This window comes from Streptopelia decaocto (assembly GCF_964273445.1).
Source record: "Streptopelia decaocto genome assembly, chromosome: 6".
NCBI classification, from domain to species: domain Eukaryota; kingdom Metazoa; phylum Chordata; class Aves; order Columbiformes; family Columbidae; genus Streptopelia; species Streptopelia decaocto.
In genome coordinates this window covers 51,329,753-51,351,165 of record NC_138660.1, presented here as the reverse complement: position 1 = coordinate 51,351,165, position 21,413 = coordinate 51,329,753, and the positions used below count along the sequence as shown (strand labels likewise).

Sequence of the window (21,413 nt, the reverse complement as noted above, 5' to 3'; positions counted from 1 at the left end):
CTTGGGAGCCAGGCAGGTGAAGAAGATTAGCTTAGCTGCTCATCAGCACTCACCCTGAACAGGAGGGCAAGAGTGAACCCTGTGTGATGTTGGGGAATCCTTGTGGGTACTGCAGAACTTGTATGCAAGACCTTACAAAGGCATTACAGCAGTGCAAGAGGATGAAACAAGGAAAATGTGACAATTCAATAAATATAAGCTTTTATTACAATAGAAAATAGTAAAACTCATGTTAAAATAGACTCTTGCTTTTGGACTGCTCAGAAAAGCCCAAGCCTCACTTTTACCTGCCAGTGCCCACCAGGGTCCTGACCCCTAAGAGATGCACAACACAATTCTGTGCTAAGAGCCTCACAGCTCCTCCCTCCCCAGTGACAGTGAAAGACTACAGCAGCAGATGGAGCCATGCCCTGCCAGGCAGGCAGGTAAGGGCTCTCTGTGGGGTTAACACTACAACATGAACATGCCTCATCCCCTTGTGCAATCAGGCTCCTGTTTGAAGCAGGCAGCTTTAGGGAAGCTGTGGACAAGACAGAGAGGAAGGACAAAAAAAAAAATCAGCAGATGATGGCATCTGTTCTGAGACAGCTAGGAAGGCAGCAAATATACCTGCTAGAAAGGCCACAGCACCTGACTGCCTCTGGGCTGCTGCTTGCCTAGTACCACTGTATGTCCCACTGAACATGTTCTGGACTGGTTCCCCTCTTCCTTCAGAGACACTCCATATGACCCTGAAGAAAACTAGCAGACACTGCCAATTTAAAACTTTGTGTAGTATATGCAGTATTACAGGGAACACCCTCCACCTCCTCCTTCCATGGCCAGCCCAGTGCAAGTGAGTGACTGTGCAGCCTGGACCACTCTGTGCTCCCCTCCTCTTCACCAAAAAGGGCCAGGGGCAAAAGCAGAGTAGAAAGCAGAGGCCACAGGACAAGGACAGCAAGGTCAGATGGGAGTGGGGGACACCACCATGGCCAGCACAGCAGCACTCTTGACTCCCAGGTCTTGCTTGCCTACAGCTGGCAAGCTCACTCCAGTCCCTCATACACAGCTGTCCGTAGCTCGATGGAGAACATCTCCTCCCAGGGCCTGCGGATCCACTCCACCAGCTCTACCAGGAGCTCTGGGCACTCTGTGCGGATGTGCCAAGTGCTCTCCACCTTCAGCACCTGGGAAAGAGAGGGAGGTGGATGAGCAGGGTATAGCCTCGACAGCACCCATCAGCCCCGAGCCACCGTTCCCCAGCACAGCTGCCAGTTCCTCCCAATTCTTAAGTGATATCCTCCTCCTCTCCCTCTGCTGCCAGACATGGAAGTGTCCCTGTATGACTTTTGTACAGCAGCAATTCACTGTGCTCCCCTGCCTCTGCGGTGCAAGCCCCTAGGTTAGGATGGGAGATGACAGCCCCAAGACACTCTTGGCAAGAACAGGATCTAAGCACAATCCAGCCCCCAGCATCTCATGTGCCCCGTAACCACCTCCTGGTTACCTCATCATAAAGCATCAGCTTGATATCACAAGGACAGAGGCGATACGTTATGATATTGCTAATACTGCTGATCGGCTGCTTCTCCTTCAACTGGATGCTGCTCCTAGGAGGCATTTCTGCCCCGTGGTCTTCATCCAAGGAGGGCTGCACCTGCCACTGGTGATTCTCCTCCAACAGAAACAGCATGTTTCGAGTGCTCAGCAGGGTCACAGGGAAAGCAGATGCCCCTAAAAGGATACAAGGGAAGAGGAGAGGCTTTGCCGAGAGCCTGAGTCACCACAGAACCAGCTTTGCTTTCCATTCCTCCCCTAGGGAAATCCTTTCCAGCAAGAGTATCTGGGTGAACAGCTTTATCCAGCTTCCTGACTGAAGGGCGCAGGGTAGCTGAATGTGGCCATGCTTGACCAGCTTATCCAAGCTCATTGCAGGAGCACACATACAAAAGAGCACTGCCCAGCAAGCCTTGTCCAGCCTGTGTCCTCGTGTAAGGCAGGAAAAGACACTCAAGTCCTTTGAGCTCCTAAACAACACTTTACTACTTCTTAGTTAAAAGTCAGCAGCTCCAGCTAAAAGGTCGCCTTTTTTGGCCTGGATTCATCTGGCTGCAGACATCTGGCAGTTGCAACAAAGAGCACACACATAAAGTTTAATACCAAGTTGGAAGTATGGCAGAAAGCAAAGTAGTTTTGATAAACTGTAGCGTGCATAAGTATCATCCAGCTGATTTCAGTGGATGCAAATGAAAAGCATGAGAACTTGGGAAAAAGTCAGATGCACAGAAACAGGGAACCACTAGGTGAAATGGCTGAGGTCATAGGCAATCACAAGCTGCTACAGCAACGTTGCTTTTCTTGTCACATCTCACTCTTGGGAATTAGTAGCAATATCAGAAATAGGATGTTTAATTAGTCCTGTTTACTTGGCATTGAGGCCTCAGCTGGAACTGTGTCCAGTTTTGGGCACCATACTCTAAAAAAGGAGACAACTGTAGAGTAAGAAAAATGCACTTGAAGTTCTCCCTCCCACAGGCTATTTACTCAGCTTGAGGAGACCAATAAACAACCTGTCCACAGATTCCTTCTGATTGTCCTTCTCTCATACTTCCCCGATGGCCAAGGGTGAACTAAGAGTGCAAGAGCAGTAACTCACTGATCAGAATGTAATTAACAGCTAGGTTACCTTCTCCAGTGTCCCAAGCTAAGACAACACTGGAATTGTTCACTGAAGACTCAAATCCCAGGTTTAGCACATTTGGCTCTCAGCAAGCCCTGGAACAGAACTTGATGGGCTCCAGCAACCTGCTTCTGTTCTATTGTCTTGGGCTCCAGACACCTGCTTCTGTTTTCCCAAACTGAGGAGCCTTTCAGCTCGTCACACAAAACAGCTGTGTGTGACCCCTCAGCTTTCCCTCAGCTCAGGGCAACAATCCAGTCCTTCCATAAACTCCAGCTTCTCAGAAACCATTCTGAGTTGTCACCAAACCTGGTGTGCAAGACCAACTACTCTCCCTAGAGCCTGGGCTTCCACACATTAAAAAAAGGGCTAGGAGACTGACTGACTATATGGGATAAAACATACTGCTATCCCACACATCTCAACACTAAGAAAAGAGCCCTCACCCATACCCCTGCCCCATCTTGCTGCAGGACCAATTGCCCTTCTCTTTTCCTACAGACTGTACACTAAAACCACAAACATGAAAGCAGACAGCACAAGGTGTGGGTCACCTGGTCACTAAGATCTCCTGTACCTTGGATCAGATAGGCCAGCAGGTAGAAGAAACAAGCATCATCTGCAGCTGCAGAATCTGTGGTCTTGGAATCCAGCAGAGGCCTGGAAGAGATACAACGGCAGGCCAATCAAGGAAGCACTGTTTCCAGGCTGGGTTTGCTGTGAGCTAGCTACTGCTCACTGTCCTCTTAGGGAAGGGAGAGACCCATCTCTTCTAGATGTTGCAAAATTCCTCTATCTCCTGTTACTCTATCACCTTGCCAGCTAGGAACCAGATGCTGCTTGCAAGGGAGCACGCTGCCGTATGCCTCTCCCTTTTCCCACCTCCATTATATTCTTCTGTTCAGGCTCCTCCAGGAGAGCCAGAGTTGCCCTGCTTTGCTCAGTCAGACACCCCTTTGCCTGCTCAATCCCTGAGCAGTAGGTACTTGAGCCAGCTGCCTTAAGCCCAGCTGCCACTCCAGTGGTGTCTCCTCCTGTGCTGCCCTGTTTTGAGCACTATGCTGCCCAGGCACTGCTGGACAAGCAGACAGCCTCTTATACCCCAACCTCTCAGAAGCTGTTCTTACCATAGCAAATGCTGAGGATTCATTTCCACAGTAGGTATTTCCTTCACCTTACTCCTGTGTTTAGCAGGTAACTCCTGCATGAGATCTAAAGAGGGGGAGAAGGTAGACATCTTTTATTGCAAGCCCAAGGACAGTACATAACAGCACAGGATGGTTATCTAGTCTACAGAGAGGCACTGGAAGTTATTATGCAAGTGGGGTTCTCCCCCAACTTTTTTCTGAGCTGGGAAGAAGTGAATTTCCAACAAACACCCAACTACAGCTTTCCTGGTAGGTCTCAGAGAGCAAATCTTCCAATCCTCTTCCCCCTGCCCTCCCCTACAGCTCTATTCTTACATGTCAAGTTCTGCAGGAACTGGTCACAGCAGCTTTGGTTCCGGATCAGTAGATTGTATGAGGCTTTCGGGTTCTCAAATTCCATTCGCAAGCTCTGGTGGCAGAGTCCCACTTCCAGATGGGAAATATCATACAGGTAGTGAGAGTCGTCCTTCTTCAGCCAGTCTGCAGGTTGTCCCCTAATCACAGAGCACAGCCCTCAGCTGCAGCAGGCTGCCCCAACTCCTCTCCCACATCAGATTGCAGCAGGAGGGGTTGCCAGAAGAGCCTCTGCATGTCACCACACCTCCAGGGTAAGGCTAGCACAGGCTGGCACTATGCAGCACTCACAGCCTTGCTGCAGGGTCCCCCTTGCCACTATTCTCCTCACCTGATAGCCCCAGTGACTTCTAGCACATAAATCTTGAGATCAGAGGCAACCAGGACTGAGAGGAACTCTCCTTGTCGCCCAAACTTCACCACGACCACCTAGAACACAGAGAGGGTGGGTCATAGCACTGGCCTGCCCCTTGCCAGCCCACCCATGGAAAGGACTGACTTAAACACCCTTCAGCTCCATTCACACCCCACAGTCTCTGGGATGACACCCCAGTGCAAAACCCACAGCGTGGCAAGCAGGACAGCCAAAGAGCTGTAGAAGTGGTGGTGCAGAAGCTCACCTTGAGGAAGCACTGGAACTCCTCAGTATTCTCCTCAAAAACCTCCATGTCCAGGTACAGCTTCAGGCGATGATCCACACAACGGAAGTCCCTCGTGTTCAGGACACCATTTACAGCTGAGGAGAGTGAAGGGCAGCACTGACACTCTGCCCACTGACCAAAGCTACAGCTATAGCTTTATTCAGCAGGACTGTAGATAAGTGCAGCAGCAAATAATCAGTGAAGCTTAAGGAACATTTTTAAAATAAGTACCAAGGCCTCATATTTGTTCTGAAACCATTTGCTTTATTTTCAGGGAATACCTTTTAATTTAATTGTATTGATTTTTTTTCACCAGGTGCTGCCCAAGCATGCAGACCAGCACCAGGGCAGCAGTGTCACCTCCTCTGCACACCTGCTTCCATCAGGTCTCAAGCCAAAGGGCCCAAGACTCTCCAGGCTACAGGTCTCAATGTGGAAACACGAGGGAACTCCAACACTTGGTTTTTCAGATCTACAAAGCTTTGGTCTAACCCACCTTTCAACCTATGCTCAGCTGTTTAGTTAAAGGAGGACACTGCTTTGCTGCCAAATTTGGCAGGAGGGCAATTCTTTAATCACAAAGCCAGAAAGACATTTCCCATTTCAACTAGTGTCAGCTCAGGTCAGCTTTTCAAACTCTGACTTCAACTGTGGTCAGGTTAAAGGGGACTGAGGAAGACACTAATAAAACTGCTTAAAAACATAATTAAGTTTGTCATGCAATTGTATGACCAAATAATTTCTACAACAGCCACGATACACTTCCCAGCAGAGCCTGTTCTCCACCAGAAACGCTACACTAATTAACTTCTCCCCGCAGGAATTTTTTCATGGGCTCAGTTTTAAATTTGTGATCTGACTCAAAACAAGAGACCATTTTATTTCTTATACTTCAAGTGCACAAGACCAAACATAGCAATCCTAAACACGGGTGCTATACCAACTCCTCTTCAGAGGCACAGTCCTGAAAGGCTGCAGGAGGTCTCTAAGAAGCTGGTGGGTTTGCAAACCAGCACTAGACTTTAGTTGCAATAGTCACTCGGGCTGGAAGAGATAACCTCAGTTACTCTTCAGTTATTCTGTAAATCACAAGCTGATGCCCAAGAAAAGGCAGTCTGCTGCATCAGAAATCCAAGGCCCTTCACAAAAAGCATTTGTGGACCTCCCAGTAACTGCTATCTTGCACAACAGACCTCACACAGCCAGCACACAGTCTCTTCTTTTGGACAGGCTTTGTCATCTGAAGCTCACAAAGGCCATGGAGCAAAGCACAAGTAACTGTAGATCCACTAACCAGAGCCTCGTTCAAACACACCAGCCTCACACTGCACATAAGCCAGAGAATAAATATAGAGAAATTGTCCACAGGTAATGCTACAGCTGGCAGCTCACTGGTGCCACAGGAACAAAGTGTGTCTGGAACTGAGCAGGGCAGCTCTCAGAACAAGACCCTGTTACTCTGAGCAATACCAGAGATTAGGAGCTGACTCAGTTTTCCCTGCCTTCAGGCATGACGATTGAACAGAACGGGGAATGAAAAACTCTGCTCACAAGAACCACAGTTGCTGCCACTCACACTAAATGACCCCCCGTTCCCCATTAGACAGGAGGTGGTGCACCCTGCAAGCACCAGTGATAAAGCCCAGCCCCACACTGTGCAAACCCCTAAACCCTGCACAGCTCCCACATACTCACGGGGACTGAGATTCCATGTTTCCTCGGACTCAGAGTTCAAAGAGAGCTGGGAAGGAGTGGGCCCGTGAGAGCCGCTGTAATGGTAGCTGCTCATCAAGCTGCCCCCGTTGGTGTCTGTGTGGCTGAGGGACAAGTACTGGCTCTTCATGGCCAGCTCCTTCTTCCTGCAGCCCCCATCTGAACTGCGGGAGCTGGAAGGGAGCGTGCCATCATGCTCGCCACTCAGCTCTGGGGTCCTGGTGCTGTTGCTGGTATCCATCTCTGAGCTGTCCTCCCCACCGATGTAGAACTTCCCACTCTCACTGGTCAGGGCAGGCGCTTCCTCTGGGCCCTCCTGCTGGCTGCCTCCCTCCAGGACAGAGTCTGACAGGTCCTCACTTGTGCTATCGGGGCCAGGTGGCAAAGGTGTGCTGGAGCACACTTCTGAAGGCAGGATGACCACATGGTCACTGGAACAACTGGGACAGGCTATGGGCTCACCAGCTGCTGAAGCATCTGTGGAAGATCTTGTTAGGGATAAAGAAAAGCCAGAACTGTTCTCCCCCAACAGGACTTAGCTTTTTTTTTTTTTTCTCTGAAAACCACAAACCATCCCTTTCAAAGCAGACAACAGTTATAATCCGACTCGAGCAGCTTGTTGAGTAACTCTGTTTCAAATCACATCCTAAACACCTCCCCTCACAAATCAACAAGAAAATCAGTACCAACATCCACCTGCAATACTTTTGCTCGGATTTAGGGTGACCAGTGAGTGCTGTAGTTGCAAGCAAAACTACATCAGGGCTTTGTCTCATGATTTTCCTCCACCTCATGTCCACCAGTGCTCCCATTGCCTTTGAAGCCCAAGTCCATGACCAGTCAACCCAACCTCCCTTAGCCACCTCTGTCCCCAGTTTGGTGTATCCTCCTGGCGAGCCAAACCACAACCATGCCATGCCCCTTCTCCAGCTGTCCTCATCCCTTCTGACCCCCAGTTCCTGATGCTTCCTTCACCCATACCACAGCAGGCTCCCAGCTGGATCCTGGGACTCCCACTACCCTGGCGAGGGGAGAAAGTATCCTGGGGTGGAAGAAAGCGCTGCCACCAAGGCAGGGACTTCTGCCCTCAGAGCAGTACTCAATCCCAGGACACTTCATCAAATGCGCAGCATCTTCTGAACTAAGGCTGGGCACTCCCCACTTCAAATATAAACTGAGCTTTGAAAATCTCAGCAATCAGAAGATGCCTATTCAGCACTAGCCATGTCCCAGCCAAAATACCACATCTATTTTCAGACACCTGAAGAAAAATGTGGACAAATGGGAAAGAGGACAAAGGAGACCACTGACAAGCTAATTATCTAGTGAGCTGAGCTTATTTAGTCTACAGGACAGAAGACGGGACTAGTCACTAGGGGAGACCAATGGCCCTCAAGTACAAAAAAAGGAATAAATCATTCCCCGTAAGAGAAGAAAGAGTGGGCTTAAGATCACAGCCATTGAGCCTTAGGTTAGGGTTCCAGTTGTTTTAACACCCAAAGTTTTACCTGAAATACTGGAGCAGATTTCCCTGAAGCCTCCATTAGCAAAGGCTCTTTAAAACAAATTAATCTCTGTGGCAGAACTGACCACAGTTTCAACAGGACTACATGATCCTTAAGGCCTCTCCCGGATTTCAGATTTATGTGGGCCATCTCCAGTTTCCAGCACCCCTGTGTTCTCCCAGACCTCAGGCCACCCACAACAGGGGTGCTGTTTGCTTAATCTTAAAACTGTCACTTATTTCTGCCAGTGAAAAAGGCAGGCTCTTCCCAGTCCAAGTGGGCTAAGTCAGAGTATATCCCACAACAGGTTTCAATTCCAGTACAGCCAAGGCATCACCCTCACTTATACATTCCACACTCTGCACTGCAGCTGCCATTCTGGCAGTGTGCGTGGGCATCAGCAAGCATCCTTCTTCTGGGCACTACATCCTACCTTGATTTGAGGCAACCAGGGTCTCCAGGATTTTGGCATCATCAACCTCTGAAGGATAGGGACCTTGATGCCAGGGAGCCAGGGACTGTGAAAACTCCCGCTTGCATTTCAGACACTGGAGCTTTGTGGATCCCTTCTCCTGGTCCTGATTTCGCCGATTCTCCTCAACAGCTGGGGACAACACTTCAAGGACACACTAGAAGTAGCAGCACAGGGAAGAGTGCTAGCAGGCAGCTATAACCGTCCTAATAAAAGCAAGCCTCTGACATCAAGTTTCCTCACGTGCCTCATTACAGCACTTCAGAGTGCAAGGGGTGCAGGGCCATTTTCCAGCTAACAGCGTACCACAGTCAGCCTGTGCGAGACTTGTGAAGGGCATAGAGCTTTACTGCAGAAGACCAAGAGAACCTGTTTTTGCGGGTCTGTGCCTTCTATCTCCATATTGACTGTTTTTTCTTGGAACTCTGGTCTCAAAGGTGCCATCTATTTGTGCCTTCTCTGTAACAACTTGTTTAAATGTACTTAAACAACAGTACATCAAGAAAATGCTTGGATTGAAGACTGGAGTTGCTACAGCAGCTGTGCAGACCAGAGCTGCCATAGCACTGACATTCACTACCCAGAGGGATAACTACAGGCTACTACATCACTCAGCACCCAGGGAACATTACGTTGCACATGCACAACAAGTAAGGAGCACTAACTTGACTACTAACTTTTCTTCCCAACAAGGAGCAAAACTGCAAGGCTTTCTCCTTGAGAGCACCTTTATGCTCCAGGAGCTCCACCACCCATGGCCATGCTCACAGGGCCCTCCACAGGTCATTTGTGCAGCAGGAGAAATCCTCAGCTTATAAGCCAAGCACAAGCTGCCACAGGGCAGCAGAGAACAGGGGCCCCATGCTGGCTGGAAGAATTCAGTGTCTTCCAGTAGCAAATGCACCCTCCCCAGGCTGCCCCCTCCAGCCTCCCCTACCTGCAGACACTGCTCCGGGCAGTTGTCAAGTACCACATATTTGCGCTTCTGCCGGTCCTTGCGAATGTAGCTGAAATGCAATGTGAGGACAGGAAAAACTCGCTCCAGGTCCTGCAGGAGACAGAAAATGCCAGTTCTAGAAGGAGGCTGCAGCATTCAGTTTACAGACTACATTAGTTTGCAACTGGCTGAAACACAGCCATACAAGCACTTACTAAATTAAGCCCTGAGTATCCCTCCATTACTGATAGCTTTTGGGAGCCTGGTAAAATCGGCATAAATAAACAAATAAAATAAAATAAAAATAAAGTACCTGAGTGCTGAGGACAACAGTAAGCTTCAAATTCCAGAAAAAAGCATCTCAAACAAAACACCTTTTCACAAAGGTATGTCAGAAGAATGTCAAGCCACAAACATTCAAGAGGCACAAGGGCAGGAACAAAAAAAAAAAAAAAGAGTTGGAGCTTTTGGTGAAAACAGTACTAGAGAAGCCTGAGAACACATCCACGCACACATTGATGTTAAACCCTACAACGACAAAAAGTAGATTTCCAAACTCCCTTTCTAACAAACCACAAAAGCAAAATAGGGCTGGTAGTGCTAAAGCATGCACCTAGAGCAGATGGAGAACCACCCACTGAGCTCCCAGTGCCTTTCTAAACATCCTGCTAGGCTCAGTGCTGCACTGTCTAAGGAAAAGCGCAATCCACAGTCCTGCAAGGCCAGGGTGATATCCCGGCAAGGAGTGGATGGTAAGGTCTCCATTTCATTTAGGCTCCTGTTGAGAAGTCTCTCATTCCCGCATACTGGAACAAGTCCAGCTACCATTTAAACTCCAGCTTTGGAACAGAATTGGTGCTGGCTTCTGCTGCATTATCACAGGTACTCTAAGCAATACAGATGCTGTTAGATACACATGCATTGGGTGGAAGAGATGCTCAAGCACTCAGGCTTTGCAGGAGCAAGGAAAAGACCTGCAGGGACTCTGACAGAAGCCCAAATCTAGGATGCTGGCCCACACAGGGAGCCAAAGGCTCACAGAGAGGCATAGCTCACCATCCTCTTCCAGCTCATCTCAGAGGTCTCCACCTTCTGCAGGCATTTCAGCTCCAGCTTGTGGAGGACTCTGGCAGCTTTCAGCTCCACCTCAATCACATGCTTAGCTGTGATTCGCAGGAAGATCCAGTCTGGCTCTGGGTCCCCCTCCCCTTCTATTTGGCTCACCAGCACTGGCTGGCAAAGGTCCACTGCCAAACACAACAGAGTACAGGTCAGTACACACACCAGGCCTTCAGGTTTGCTTGGCTCAAGCCCTTAGAAGTCTCATAATACTGGGCAGCACGATAAAGCTTCAGGGATATCACATTTGACCCATCTCTTTTATTGCCACCAAAGCCCTCAAACACAGCAGTGAAAGGACTTGTTTACCTTCTGGCTTCTCCTCTTCTTCCTCTCCCAGCATTAGCTCATCTGCCTCCTCTTCTTCTCTCTGTTCTTCTTCCACAGGCTCATCCAGCTGCACTTCAGGCTCTTCCTCCTTCTCAGCATCGTCTAAAGGAGAAGAGGATTCCTTCTGGGATACTTGAGGTTTTCCTTGCTCTGGGTCAGAGCTCTCACTCTGCAAGTCCACAGCAGCAGGTCTGCCCACAATCTCATCTGCAGAACGGCTACGGCAGATGATAGGTTCTTGGTCGTGCTCCTCCAGGTGTCTCTTGTACTGCAGCCAGTCAACACCAAAGCGATCTCTGAAGCTGTCCAAGCGCTTCATCTCCTTCTGATGCTGCAGGACCAGGCCTGCAGAGAGAAAACTGGGGAAGTATGAAAATAGACACCATGCCAGAGCACTTCTCTGACTGTGGCAGTTCAGCTGCTGCATTACTGAGGAAGAAGACAAGCCTCACCAGCAGAGAGAGATAAAGGCTGGGGCTCATGTTCTGTGTCACTGGGCTCCGAAATGCTTGCTCTGCGCACTTTGACTTTTCCCTGGAACAAACAGGATAAGAATAGTTGGGAGGCATCAGAATGACCAAAACAGCATCTGATGAGAGGCTCTGCCAACCTGAAGGGTTCATAGCTATAACCGCGCAGAGGCACACTGTGAAACATTTGTCACAGTATATCAAGACTGATTTTAAGCCCAGACCCTTCCTAACACACAGTAGAGGCTCAGCACCACACAGTCGGTATAAGACTGCATCCCATAGCACAAGGCTTTCATGCTGAGACAGCCTCTTCACCCCAAATGACAGTTACATGGTTAAGAAGCCTTCTCGGTCCCTGACCTTGCTTTTCTTTCGAGGGCGCCTGACAGCCACATTCTCTGCTGGGGACTGACTGTCACTGAAGTCTGCAGCACAGGAACTGTCCAGAGCACTGCGGTCCAGCGTGGTTTTCTCTGAGGTAGAAGTGTGGATGGACTGTGACACACTTTGCACAAGTCTTGGAAGGTACTGAAGGCAAAAGAAGAGAAATTTGCCTGCTGAGTGCAAAGGGGAGACAAGGTAACCAAGCCACAACTCAAGCTGACAACTTCCCTGCCCCTCACCATCTCAGTCCAAGTGGTGACAACAGATCCTGCCTGGCTGACTGGATTGTTTATCACAACCACTCCAATTTAACTCAATCTCTGCCTTTCTTAAAAACAGCAGATGGGAACCAGGCAACTGTTTGTTTTGCTGACATGTAATTCAAGTGTCAAGTACCAGATAGTCCCTGAAAAGGAAACAGGCAAGGCTCCAAGTTATGCAAGGCTACATAAGACAAAATAAGTTATACTGGCCAGTCCCACAATTAGTAGAAATCAGCACAGGCTGAGCCAAAATTAACTGCGTCAGAGTCAAGGCAGCCCACATAGATTTAATGAGGCACATGATGATGCAAAAACCTGACAGAGTTCCCACTCCCAAAGCCAGTAAGATCAGTTTACAGCAATTGTACTTACCATTAGGTCCGAGGAAGAGAGTGGCTCCCCATCCAAGAGGAACTGTAATTAGAGACCCATTTGCAGTCAGATTCCACTTGACTGGCACACACTCAGGACAACATCTGCTGACTTCTATTCCCTTTCAGGCCACCCTCATGTTGAAATCCCTGGCACAAAACTGCAAAGACTACCAGAAACAACCCTGTTCCTGCCTGTCCATCACTCTTTTAGTCATAGCTACCTGACCTAACAGCATATAAGGCCGGAAGGGACCATTGTGGTTTTTCCTGTTTACAGACTTTATGACTCCCAGAAACATATCCAAGACAGTTCGCGGAAGTGGTACGACACGTTATTCTGCAACAACTCATGAATTGTTTCGAGAAGTACTCACTTTCACCTCAAAACCTGCAACCTACTTCTAGTCTGAGTCTACCTAGCTTCCAGTAACTTGAGCTCCATGAAAGCTTTTTCCAAGATGCAGTTTGAAGACAATGAATCCAGCCATTTGTCACTAATGTGAAAGACTGACCAGCTCTGAAAGACCTCTGATCCATAGCAAGCAAATTTACTTTGCTAAATTGCCAGAATGCTGTCTTTGCTGGCTTCTTTACTTAAAATCAGATTACCAAGAACTGACCTAAGCACCGGGGTACAAGGGAAACAGTGACTGACACCTAGCTGAGAACAGAGTGATGGGGAGAAAGAAAGCAGTGGCCATGGCTGCCAAAGGAGTATGTAATTAAGCACAGTGGGCTGAGACAGCGAGCTCCTTCTTTCTAAAGTCCAGCTACACAGTCATTAGCAGGAACAGAGTCAAGTTTTGGGACCATCAGTAAGCAAAACTGATGAAGTAGATAGTGAAGATGTGCTAAGATCTGAGGCCTTGCATACCTGAGATCAGTATTCAAGTCTGTCTGCCCTGGCAGGCACACCACTTAAAAATTTAAGGATAAACCCATACAAAACAATCAACACTCTTACACCACTGGAATAAGTTTTCAGGTTTATGAAATTCTTTGCCCTCATTTGCCCCGAGTGTCAAAACACCCTACACCTTCAACAGCAGGGGCAGAAAGTACATGGTAATACTCACATTGGAGGAGGCTGCCCGGGGAGACAGATGTACAAGGGTTGCAGATCGGTGGTTTTGACAGAACCATAATGGGTTTCCCTCTAAATGCAGCTGGATAGGGGAAACAGAGAAATTGTTACTAGAAGCAATATTCTATACCCTGACGTGATCTGCCTGCAGGCTCCAGGCTTTGTCTCTGCCTCAGGAACTATCCTTGCAGTGGAATGGTGATCAAGCCAGGAAAGGACTAAGCTTTTACAGTGCTTCCGGAAATTTGTCCAGCAAATACAGAAGGAAATTAAAGTACTTCCTACTCATGCTGTTAAATCATTAGCTTTTTCAGTAATGACTCTGAGAAGTGTTGAGAGTACAGTCCTTTGCAAGCACTATAGTGGCTGCAGTTATCACCCTTCAACCTTCTCTGAACACACAAATCCACAACAGGATTAGAGAAGGATCATTACTGAACTTGACAGTGTTAAAAAGAGAAAAGGGGAGCAAGTACATGGGGATGAATACATGGAAAAGGGTTAGCTTCAGCACAGGCCACTGAAAACGAATGCTGAAACGCAGATGTCTCTCCAAGGCTCCCTCATCAGCTTCCCATATTAAAATTAAATGCCCAGGAGTTTAACTGATCTTTCAAAACTTTCTTCTCACCACACAGTCGCCACCTTGCACCCCCTGACCATAATATCTCTAATCTACCAACCCATCAGGTGTTGTGCTTACTTTTTTTATAGAGTGCAGGGTGGACAACGGTGCCAACTGAGCATGTTTCAGCAGCAGGTTATAGGCCACATCTAGGTGCTGCAGATTCACCAGCTGTTCAACCCCTGCAAACAAAGCAAGAAGCCATCAGCATGCTAGAAAATACAACTTAGGACCCTCCCACCTACACCTCTCCCCCTCAAATTGAACCCTAGTTAGAATAGCTGTACCCAAGACTTCAACTTCTGCTCCTCCTCTAGGAAGAGAGAAATGCCTTAAACCCAGACGTGCTCCTCCCTTGTGGGCTCACCATTAATGCTGTCGAGTTCATTGTTGCGCAGGATCAGGGTCACCAGCTTGGACTGGCTGAAGATGCCAAGGTTTGGCACCTTGGACAGGAAGTTATAAGCCAGATTGAGGTACTCCAGTTCTGTAAGGGTCTGTTCAGAGAGAAGAGCAGCACCAGATCAACTGGGACCTTAGCTCAAAGTCTCACACTGGACTCAAGAAAGGGCACTAGGCCCTACCGTTCTCTCCATCCCACCAACGTCACCTAACAAGTGAGTTTCTTGAGACTATTTCTGCAGCAAGACTTACACATTCACATTTGGAGTGGTTTGTCTAGGGGCACTCAGCATGATCTAACTTCACAAAATTTGCTAGGAGCAGCTTTCTCCTTCCTCATCAACTTCAGTGGAGCACAGAAAGGGACTGGAGCCCCTGCTTCAGCAAAAGGACTGAACTACCAAAAGAAGCCCTTCCTTACCTTTCCAAAGATGATGATGAGTGACACACATGCCACTGTGATGGATTACCACCTTTCTAAAGTAGCTGACAGGAGATTTCTGAGCGCAAGAAGGAAATGCTACCAACACTCCGAACAAACTGAACAGCAGGTCTCCACAGCCCCACACGTGGCTACAGAATTTCCACCTGCTACACTTATTAGAGTGAAGTCTTGGCCGCAGTGGAGTGCATACTGCATGTGTGACTATATGTACAGTACACACTGTATGCATCTCTGTATTTAGCACTCAGCCACGCTGGAGAGCCAAGTGGCACACACAGTGACACACATATTGATACACACAGTGATACACGCACCTAACTCTCCTGTCTTAGAGCGGATGAGGAACACTGCCTTTCCTGTCTCAGAGGCTGCACATACAGGAAAACACTTCCGAGGCTGCAAGCACTGGCGCTAAATCACACACCTGCTGGGCCACATCTCCAGTTTATTTTGTTATACTTCACCTAGCAAGTACATGGTCAACGATTACAGCACTCTGACAGTGTCCTTTCCATACAGGGAAATTCCAGTGCTCAGCCCAAGATACTCACCGTTAAATAGTGCTCACAATCCTGGATCTTGTTGTGACTCAAATCCAGGACTCTCAGAGCATTCAATAATTGCTGAAGGACAAAAAGATACTAGATCAGATCCTACAAATGTCTCCACTGCAGCATGGAAACCCTGTCCTGCTGCGAGAGGCCAGCAAAATTAACACTGCCCACTCCCTCCCACCCAGACCTAGCAGCATCAGTAAAGGAGTGCCCGGTTCTTGGCTGTGGTCACCTCCTCCCTCCCCCTCAGTCATGCAAGAAGGAAGCCCCACTCACCAGTGAGTCATCCAAGGCAGTGATCGAGTTATAGCTGAAGTTCACAGTCTGTAATTCCAGCCATGGGAGAGCACAGCTCAGATCTCCACCACATGCTGAAATGATTTCCTAGGAAGGAGAGAGGAGTATTAGCTGTTACAGTAACAGCAGATGAACACAGGGGAACAGCTACTCTAGAACAAGGCTGGCATATTGTGCCTTATAGAGCCGGCCTTGCCTAGAGCGGTGATGACTTTCATGTCACTAATTCAAATATTTTGAGACAGTGAGAATTCCATGGCTAGATATTTAGAAAGAAGGGGAGATACTTCTGCTTCCTACACTCAAGTGGGAAGTTAAGCTGTTACAATTTGTAGGCTCTGAACACTAAGCACAAAGATTTATGCTAACAAAACCTTTTTCAGACCTCCATCAAAGCACAGACACAGAAGATACACACACCTTGGTCAAACGATTTGTGCTCTGGCAGACAAAAGAACCTCTTAAAACATCCCCCACCAGCAGCCCCTGCTCCCCAGCAGGCAGCTGCTCCTGTGCCACAGACAGAAGGCCACAGCCCCACGGCTCACACAGCCCACACTACTCAGTTCTCTGCAGCTGGAGGTTGCCTTCATGTTTCAGAAACCTGCTGGGCACCAGAGCAGATAAGACAGTGGGGTACAGTATTCCCTCTGACAATTAGATCTAATTTAACACTGCTGAGATACAATGGAATAAACCTCAATCTGCTGCATGCCTTTTGAATTTGGAAACAGCTAGACATGCAGAATGGCCAAGCAGTTAAAAGGAGGCCACAGAGTACATGTGTATTCAACCATGAAATACTTCAACACTGTAGGACCCCAGAATGGGAAAGGGAGAAAAAGGCACATGCAACATGGTTTGGTAAAATGGTTAATGTTGTATCCCACATCTCCCCTGGGTGAAGGGCTATAGGATCAAGACAGGTTTTCTCCTGCAATTTTCCCCATGAGCTGCACAGAGACACTCACCTCCAGTGTACTGATACATTTGCAACAGGTTAGAGATTCCAGCTGAGAATAGACAAATCGCAGTCCCCGGAGGCAGTGTGAAGGTACAGACCTCAACTGAAGCAGTGATAAGAAAGTAAGGACAACATACATCAAAATACTACAGTGTAAGAGGAGCTGCCATCCCAGGCCCACCTCTGCAAGGGATCTCTCATTTCCTGCTGGAGCCTCCCTCCCTAATACTCATATCCAAGCTGGAGCCTCCTTCCCTCTGCTCATATCCAAGCTTTACCCCGAGCAAAGTGTTGCAGTTTAGACTTAGCCTTCTAGGGAAGCCACAAAAGCCTACCCAGTTTTTAGGAGTAGACACATTCTACAACCACAAAACTAACTCAAGAAAACCCAAGCAGCAAGACTCAAAGCCAGTTCTGTCTCCTATACTTACTTCCAGATGCCGGAGGGACTTGAAGGGGAAAATCTTCACAGCAGACTGCAAAACACAGTTTGGAACATGAACAAGCTAGAGAAATCAGAAAAGAAGTCTCACGTCAACCTCAATTTGTGCTGATGCACTGACTGCAGCACCTTGAATAGGCCACCCCTCCAGCTCAGCTGCTCACTAACAAGCTCTTCCCAGCGCTGATATCGGTGCTGTCTCCTGGCCCCATAGTTCAACAGAGGTCAAAGAGAAAAGCACATTAGCAAGCACAAGACCGTGGTCTGCCAGACCACAGAGTTCCTTTTCTTCTCCCCTGCCCACGTGGCTTCACTACTTTCAGAAGCACAGCGAGGTCTGACAGCTGGATTCTTGATCAGTCACCACTAAAAAATCTACTAAATAAAGACAAATCTAACTGCTGGAGCTATGTTTATCAAGCAAATGAGCTGAACTAGTACACTGGTGGGAGGTGTGCCTGTGCATTTCACAAGAACAGGCCAAATAAGGCAAATCACAAGCAAATACAATGGAAAACAGAGCTGGTCTCCAAGACACTGTTAGCATTAAACTGAAGTACCTGAAAACCTCTCCTTTGACTCCTGTAGCACAACCACAGGCTCTTTCACCACAGGGTAGTGAGGCTGTGTTCATGTACCACAAAACAGCATATTAAATCCAGCTTCTTATGCTTTCTATGGACAGTGTATAAACAGTATTTCAAAGTGAGTAATGAAGCAGTTAACACTTCCACTGCGGACACCAGAGTACAAATGGAGAGACCATCTCTGCCAGCTACATCCACGTTCACGCCAAAGTGACTCATCAGGTGCAGAACAGACATCCCAAGGCCTCGTCACCATGATCGCTTCCACCATTACAGCCCTGGTGGCAATGAATCACTACCTGCTGCCTACCAGCATTGATACAGCATGTGGAACAGGACCATTTGCAGGGGGAGCTTGCACTGGAAAGCTCTGATGATCAATTTCAGTAGTTTATTTCAGATGCCATTCTTGCTCTGTGTCCTGACCGTCTCCTCTCCCTCCACTGTCCTAAGAATCTGATGAGGCTGATATAAATTATTAGTTTCTCCAAGCAAATCAGTTACTGCACCACAACAGGTAGCCTCCCCTACCTTACAGACTTGTTACAGAAAGAGCCCATTTTTTGGTTAACACAAGCCCTCACCACAACATCCTCCTGACTGCAGCATCCCTGCACACCTCCTCCTGCCAGGGGATCTGTGTTTCTCCACAGGCTCTGAGACCCACTCCAGCCTCTACCCTCAGTACACCACTACAAAATCCTCCTAACAACATTCAGATAATCTCTCCAATCAGTTTCATATGGAAAACACTTTTAAAAGACATTGCAGGCTGCAATGCTCAGCCACAACACCTCCTGAGCACCACTGTGGAACCTAAGAACTGCTGCTAATTCCCCTTCCCCTTTCGGGCCCATTGCACCTCTACTATCCTCCCAGCAGCAGAATCACGTGCAGCGTTGTAACACATGCCACCTTTCAAAAAGCCCTCAGAAGAATCCCTAGCTCTGTACTTTTTTTTTTTTTTTTTTACAGCCTTCTTAAAATTAATGAGGACACATTACTAGCAATGTCCCATGCTGTGAAACAGATCAACCAGAACCACTGCCCAGGCAGGAGCACATAGAACTCAGAGATAAGAAGCAGCAGGTCTCAGAGTAGTGGGTGCACCCAACGTCCAACTGCTCTGCTGCCTCGTGCAGATCAGTCACCACTCAGGGAGCACTCAGCGGTGCTCAGCTGCCAGATACTGCCCGAATTGCTCAAGCATTTCAGGAAATAATCATTTTCCCAACAATGTCAACACCCTACCAAGGTCAGAACATAATTAACCCCTGCTGCCCCTATTTTTAACTCTGCAAAACTTTCTGCTGAGTTGCACGGCTGATCCTAGAGGAAGCAGCCACACATGGTCATGCTGGACTACGACTCCACGCAACAGCCCTGTGGGAGCTGCCAGACCCACAGAGCACACACGTAAGACGGGGTATATGGGCACCAAAGGAGGGCACTCTGACACTGGCAGCTGTGTCTGCCACTGCCACTGGCCAGCCTTGCAGCATCCCCGGCCCCAGCAGGTACGGACCTTCAGGGAGTGAGTCTTCTGCAGGACGTCGAAGAGGAACTGCGCCTGCAGGATGGCCGCAGTCTCGGCGGGGTGCGAGGGCAGCGCCACGAAGCCCCGGTTCTGGTTGCGGGAGCCCAGGTGCTGCTCGAAGACCTGCGTGAGGTGCTGCAGGGTGGGGGTGAGCAGCGTCAGCGTGCTGGAGCCGTCCAGGACGAGGTCCCCTGCGGGGAAGGGGAAGGCCGGGCCGGGCCGTGAGCGCTGCGGCCCCCACACCAGGGCCTTCACCCCGGGCCGGCCCAGCGGGACCCGAGCCGGCCGCCACTCACCCGCGTCCTGCAGCAGCCGCGCCAAGCCGTGCACCAGCGTCTCCGCCGCCATCTGCAGGGGTCAGGCCGAGGCGGCGGTGACTGCGGCCCTGCCGCTCCCGTCCCACGCCGCCGCCGACCCCTCGCACTTCCGCGTTACCACAGAGACGCGCCCTTCCGCCGCAACAACGAGGCGGCCGCCGCGGCTAGAGCGCCGCCGCTTACATCCGGTTGCCATGGAGCCCGCCCCAGCGTCCCCCTCCCGCCCGGCGGGGCCCGCGCCCCCTGGCCGCCGCCCCGCCGCCGCCGCCCCGCGCCGCCGGCGGAGCGCCCCGCGCCGCCGCTCCGCAGCCCCACCGGTAAGCGGGGGCGGCCCGGGAGGAGCGGCGGGCCTGCGCCGCGCCCTGCGTAGGGCCGGCGGGAGGCCGGGGCCGCAGCGCCGCCCGCCGCCGGCGCGGCACGTGTCGGGCGGAGCGCGGTGGCGGGGCCGGGGCGCGGCGGCGGGCGGCTCTGCTTCTCCGGCGGTGCGAGGTACGGGCCGGGCGGGGGCCGGGGGGAGGCGGGTCCTGGCGCTTGTCCCTCCGCTGCCCCGGTGGCAGCAGCCCACGGGCGCCGCGGACACGCGTGGCGGGCGCCGCGGACACGTAGAGCCCGGGCAACCCCGGCGTGCACAGGGCGGTCCGGTGCGGGTCACGGCATCGTGCATGGTAGGGTGCAGGGCGTTGCATGGTGCATGGCACGGTGCAGGGGGTGCATGGCACGGGGCACGGTGCATGGCACAGCCGGCGTCACAGTCCTGGGCACGGTACGGCGCCCGGTGCGTGGTGTGGTCCTGGTCCTGTGCACCGCACCGGAGGGGTTGCATGGCACAGCATGGCATGGCACAGTATGGCACGGTACATGCTGTAGTGCATCCTCAGTGCCTGCCTACGTCCTTTCACTTCCCCAGCTGTATGTGTGTCGGTCAGTGTGTATGTCCAGTGGAGGGGTGTCTTGTTGTCACTGGTGCTGGTTCTTCGTTCCGGAGTAGGTTTTGTTCCCGTGTGTTCGTGTATATGTCTGTTGGCTGTGTGAGCTCTGTCCCGTCTAGTACTGACGTGAAGGACCTGTGAAGGGAGAGTCAGGGAATGGAGCAGGTGCTTCAGAAGGGAATGGCTATGAGGGTTCATCCAGGCTAGTTCAGTAGGGTATAAAATTCATTAAAATATCTAAGCCTTATAAAATACTTCTGTGTTCTTAGTTTCAGCACAGCCATGTGGTAGAGATCCACAGGTTAAACCCTTCATGCCTGAAAACTTTGTGTGCTTACTGTCTTATACGTTGCCTTTTCATTCTGGTATGTGTGTCCCTGTTCCTCCGCTGTGGCAGGGGAGAAGTAGGGGCTGTGCAGCGCCCCCCTTTCATTCAGCTGTCAAGCTGTGACAGTCTCAGTGACATCCCAATGCTTTGGTGTATGCAGCAGCACCCCTCCTGCTCCTCTCCTGCATGGACAAACTCATCGGTATGTCTTCCCAGGAAAATCTTCCCAGGCCTCTAATCCTTCTCCTTTTTGAGCTGTTCCCATCTGTGTCTATCAGCCAGAGTCTCTTCTCTGTCCCCAAACCAGCTTTGCCCCTGTGTCTTTATCCCTGTCTTAACATCCACTCCTTGTCTAGACACTTCACGGCTAAATTATTCTCAGCCGGATGGCCAGGGGATTAGGGAAGAGCTGAGGAGATGGATGGGGGCCCTGATGACTGCCTCCATGCAGCCCCTTGCTCACAGCTGCTGTTGCCCTCCTGGCTCATCTGTAGTACAAACAGCATGAACTGCTCGCCTCTGCCCCT

The 21,413-nt window shown here is 50.0% G+C and overlaps 2 protein-coding genes across 6 annotated transcripts in view; one reads left to right on the top strand and one right to left on the bottom strand.

Moving 5' to 3' along the window:
* Positions 1-184: 184 nt before the first annotated feature.
* Positions 185-19,817, bottom strand: STK11IP (serine/threonine kinase 11 interacting protein). 3 transcript variants are annotated; one of them, XM_082055175.1, is made up of 24 exons: positions 19,609-19,817; positions 19,301-19,503; positions 17,178-17,252; positions 16,754-16,849; positions 15,762-15,869; positions 15,483-15,554; positions 14,452-14,581; positions 14,163-14,266; positions 13,452-13,541; positions 12,374-12,415; positions 11,715-11,882; positions 11,334-11,415; positions 10,861-11,226; positions 10,489-10,679; positions 9,433-9,543; positions 8,457-8,652; positions 6,501-6,995; positions 4,785-4,900; positions 4,496-4,593; positions 4,126-4,304; positions 3,790-3,874; positions 3,240-3,322; positions 1,490-1,716; positions 185-1,169 (listed from the first exon to the last, which is right to left on the bottom strand). In XM_082055175.1, exons 1-24 carry the CDS (start codon positions 19,658-19,660, stop codon positions 1,029-1,031), a joined length of 3,510 nt encoding a protein of 1,169 aa, XP_081911301.1. In that variant the 5' UTR covers positions 19,661-19,817; the 3' UTR covers positions 185-1,028. The 3 variants fall into 3 exon arrangements, with proteins under 3 accessions (XP_081911301.1, XP_081911302.1, XP_081911303.1); XM_082055176.1 differs by having other exon boundaries at positions 17,178-17,222; XM_082055177.1 differs by lacking the exon at positions 6,501-6,995.
* Positions 19,818-19,834: 17 nt separating this feature from the next.
* SLC4A3 (solute carrier family 4 member 3) overlaps positions 19,835-21,413 on the top strand; it is a 35,479-nt gene continuing 33,900 nt past the window's right edge. For 2 of the 3 annotated variants that reach the window (XM_082055174.1, XM_082055172.1), the window contains exon 1: positions 19,835-19,946. The gene's annotated coding sequence lies outside the window, so the exon portion shown is untranslated. Of the gene's footprint in view, positions 19,947-20,004; positions 20,119-21,413 lie in introns of those variants that run through there. The other variant, XM_082055173.1, reaches the window with a different exon arrangement.

What these genes read in the sequence shown, in the direction of transcription:
- STK11IP (XM_082055175.1), bottom strand. Translation starts at nt 19,660, where the DNA reads ATGGCGGCGGAGACGCTGGTGCACGGCTTGGCGCGGCTGCTGCAGGAC. An exon ending in CTGCCTTGGATGACTCACTG is followed by an intron (nt 15,555 to 15,761) that starts GTGAGTGGGGCT and finishes TTTGTCCTTCAG; the next exon opens with CAATTATTGAATGCTCTGAG. An exon ending in CCTGGTTGCCTCAAATCAAG is followed by an intron (nt 6,996 to 8,456) that starts GTAGGATGTAGT and finishes GATCTTCCACAG; the next exon opens with ATGCTTCAGCAGCTGGTGAG.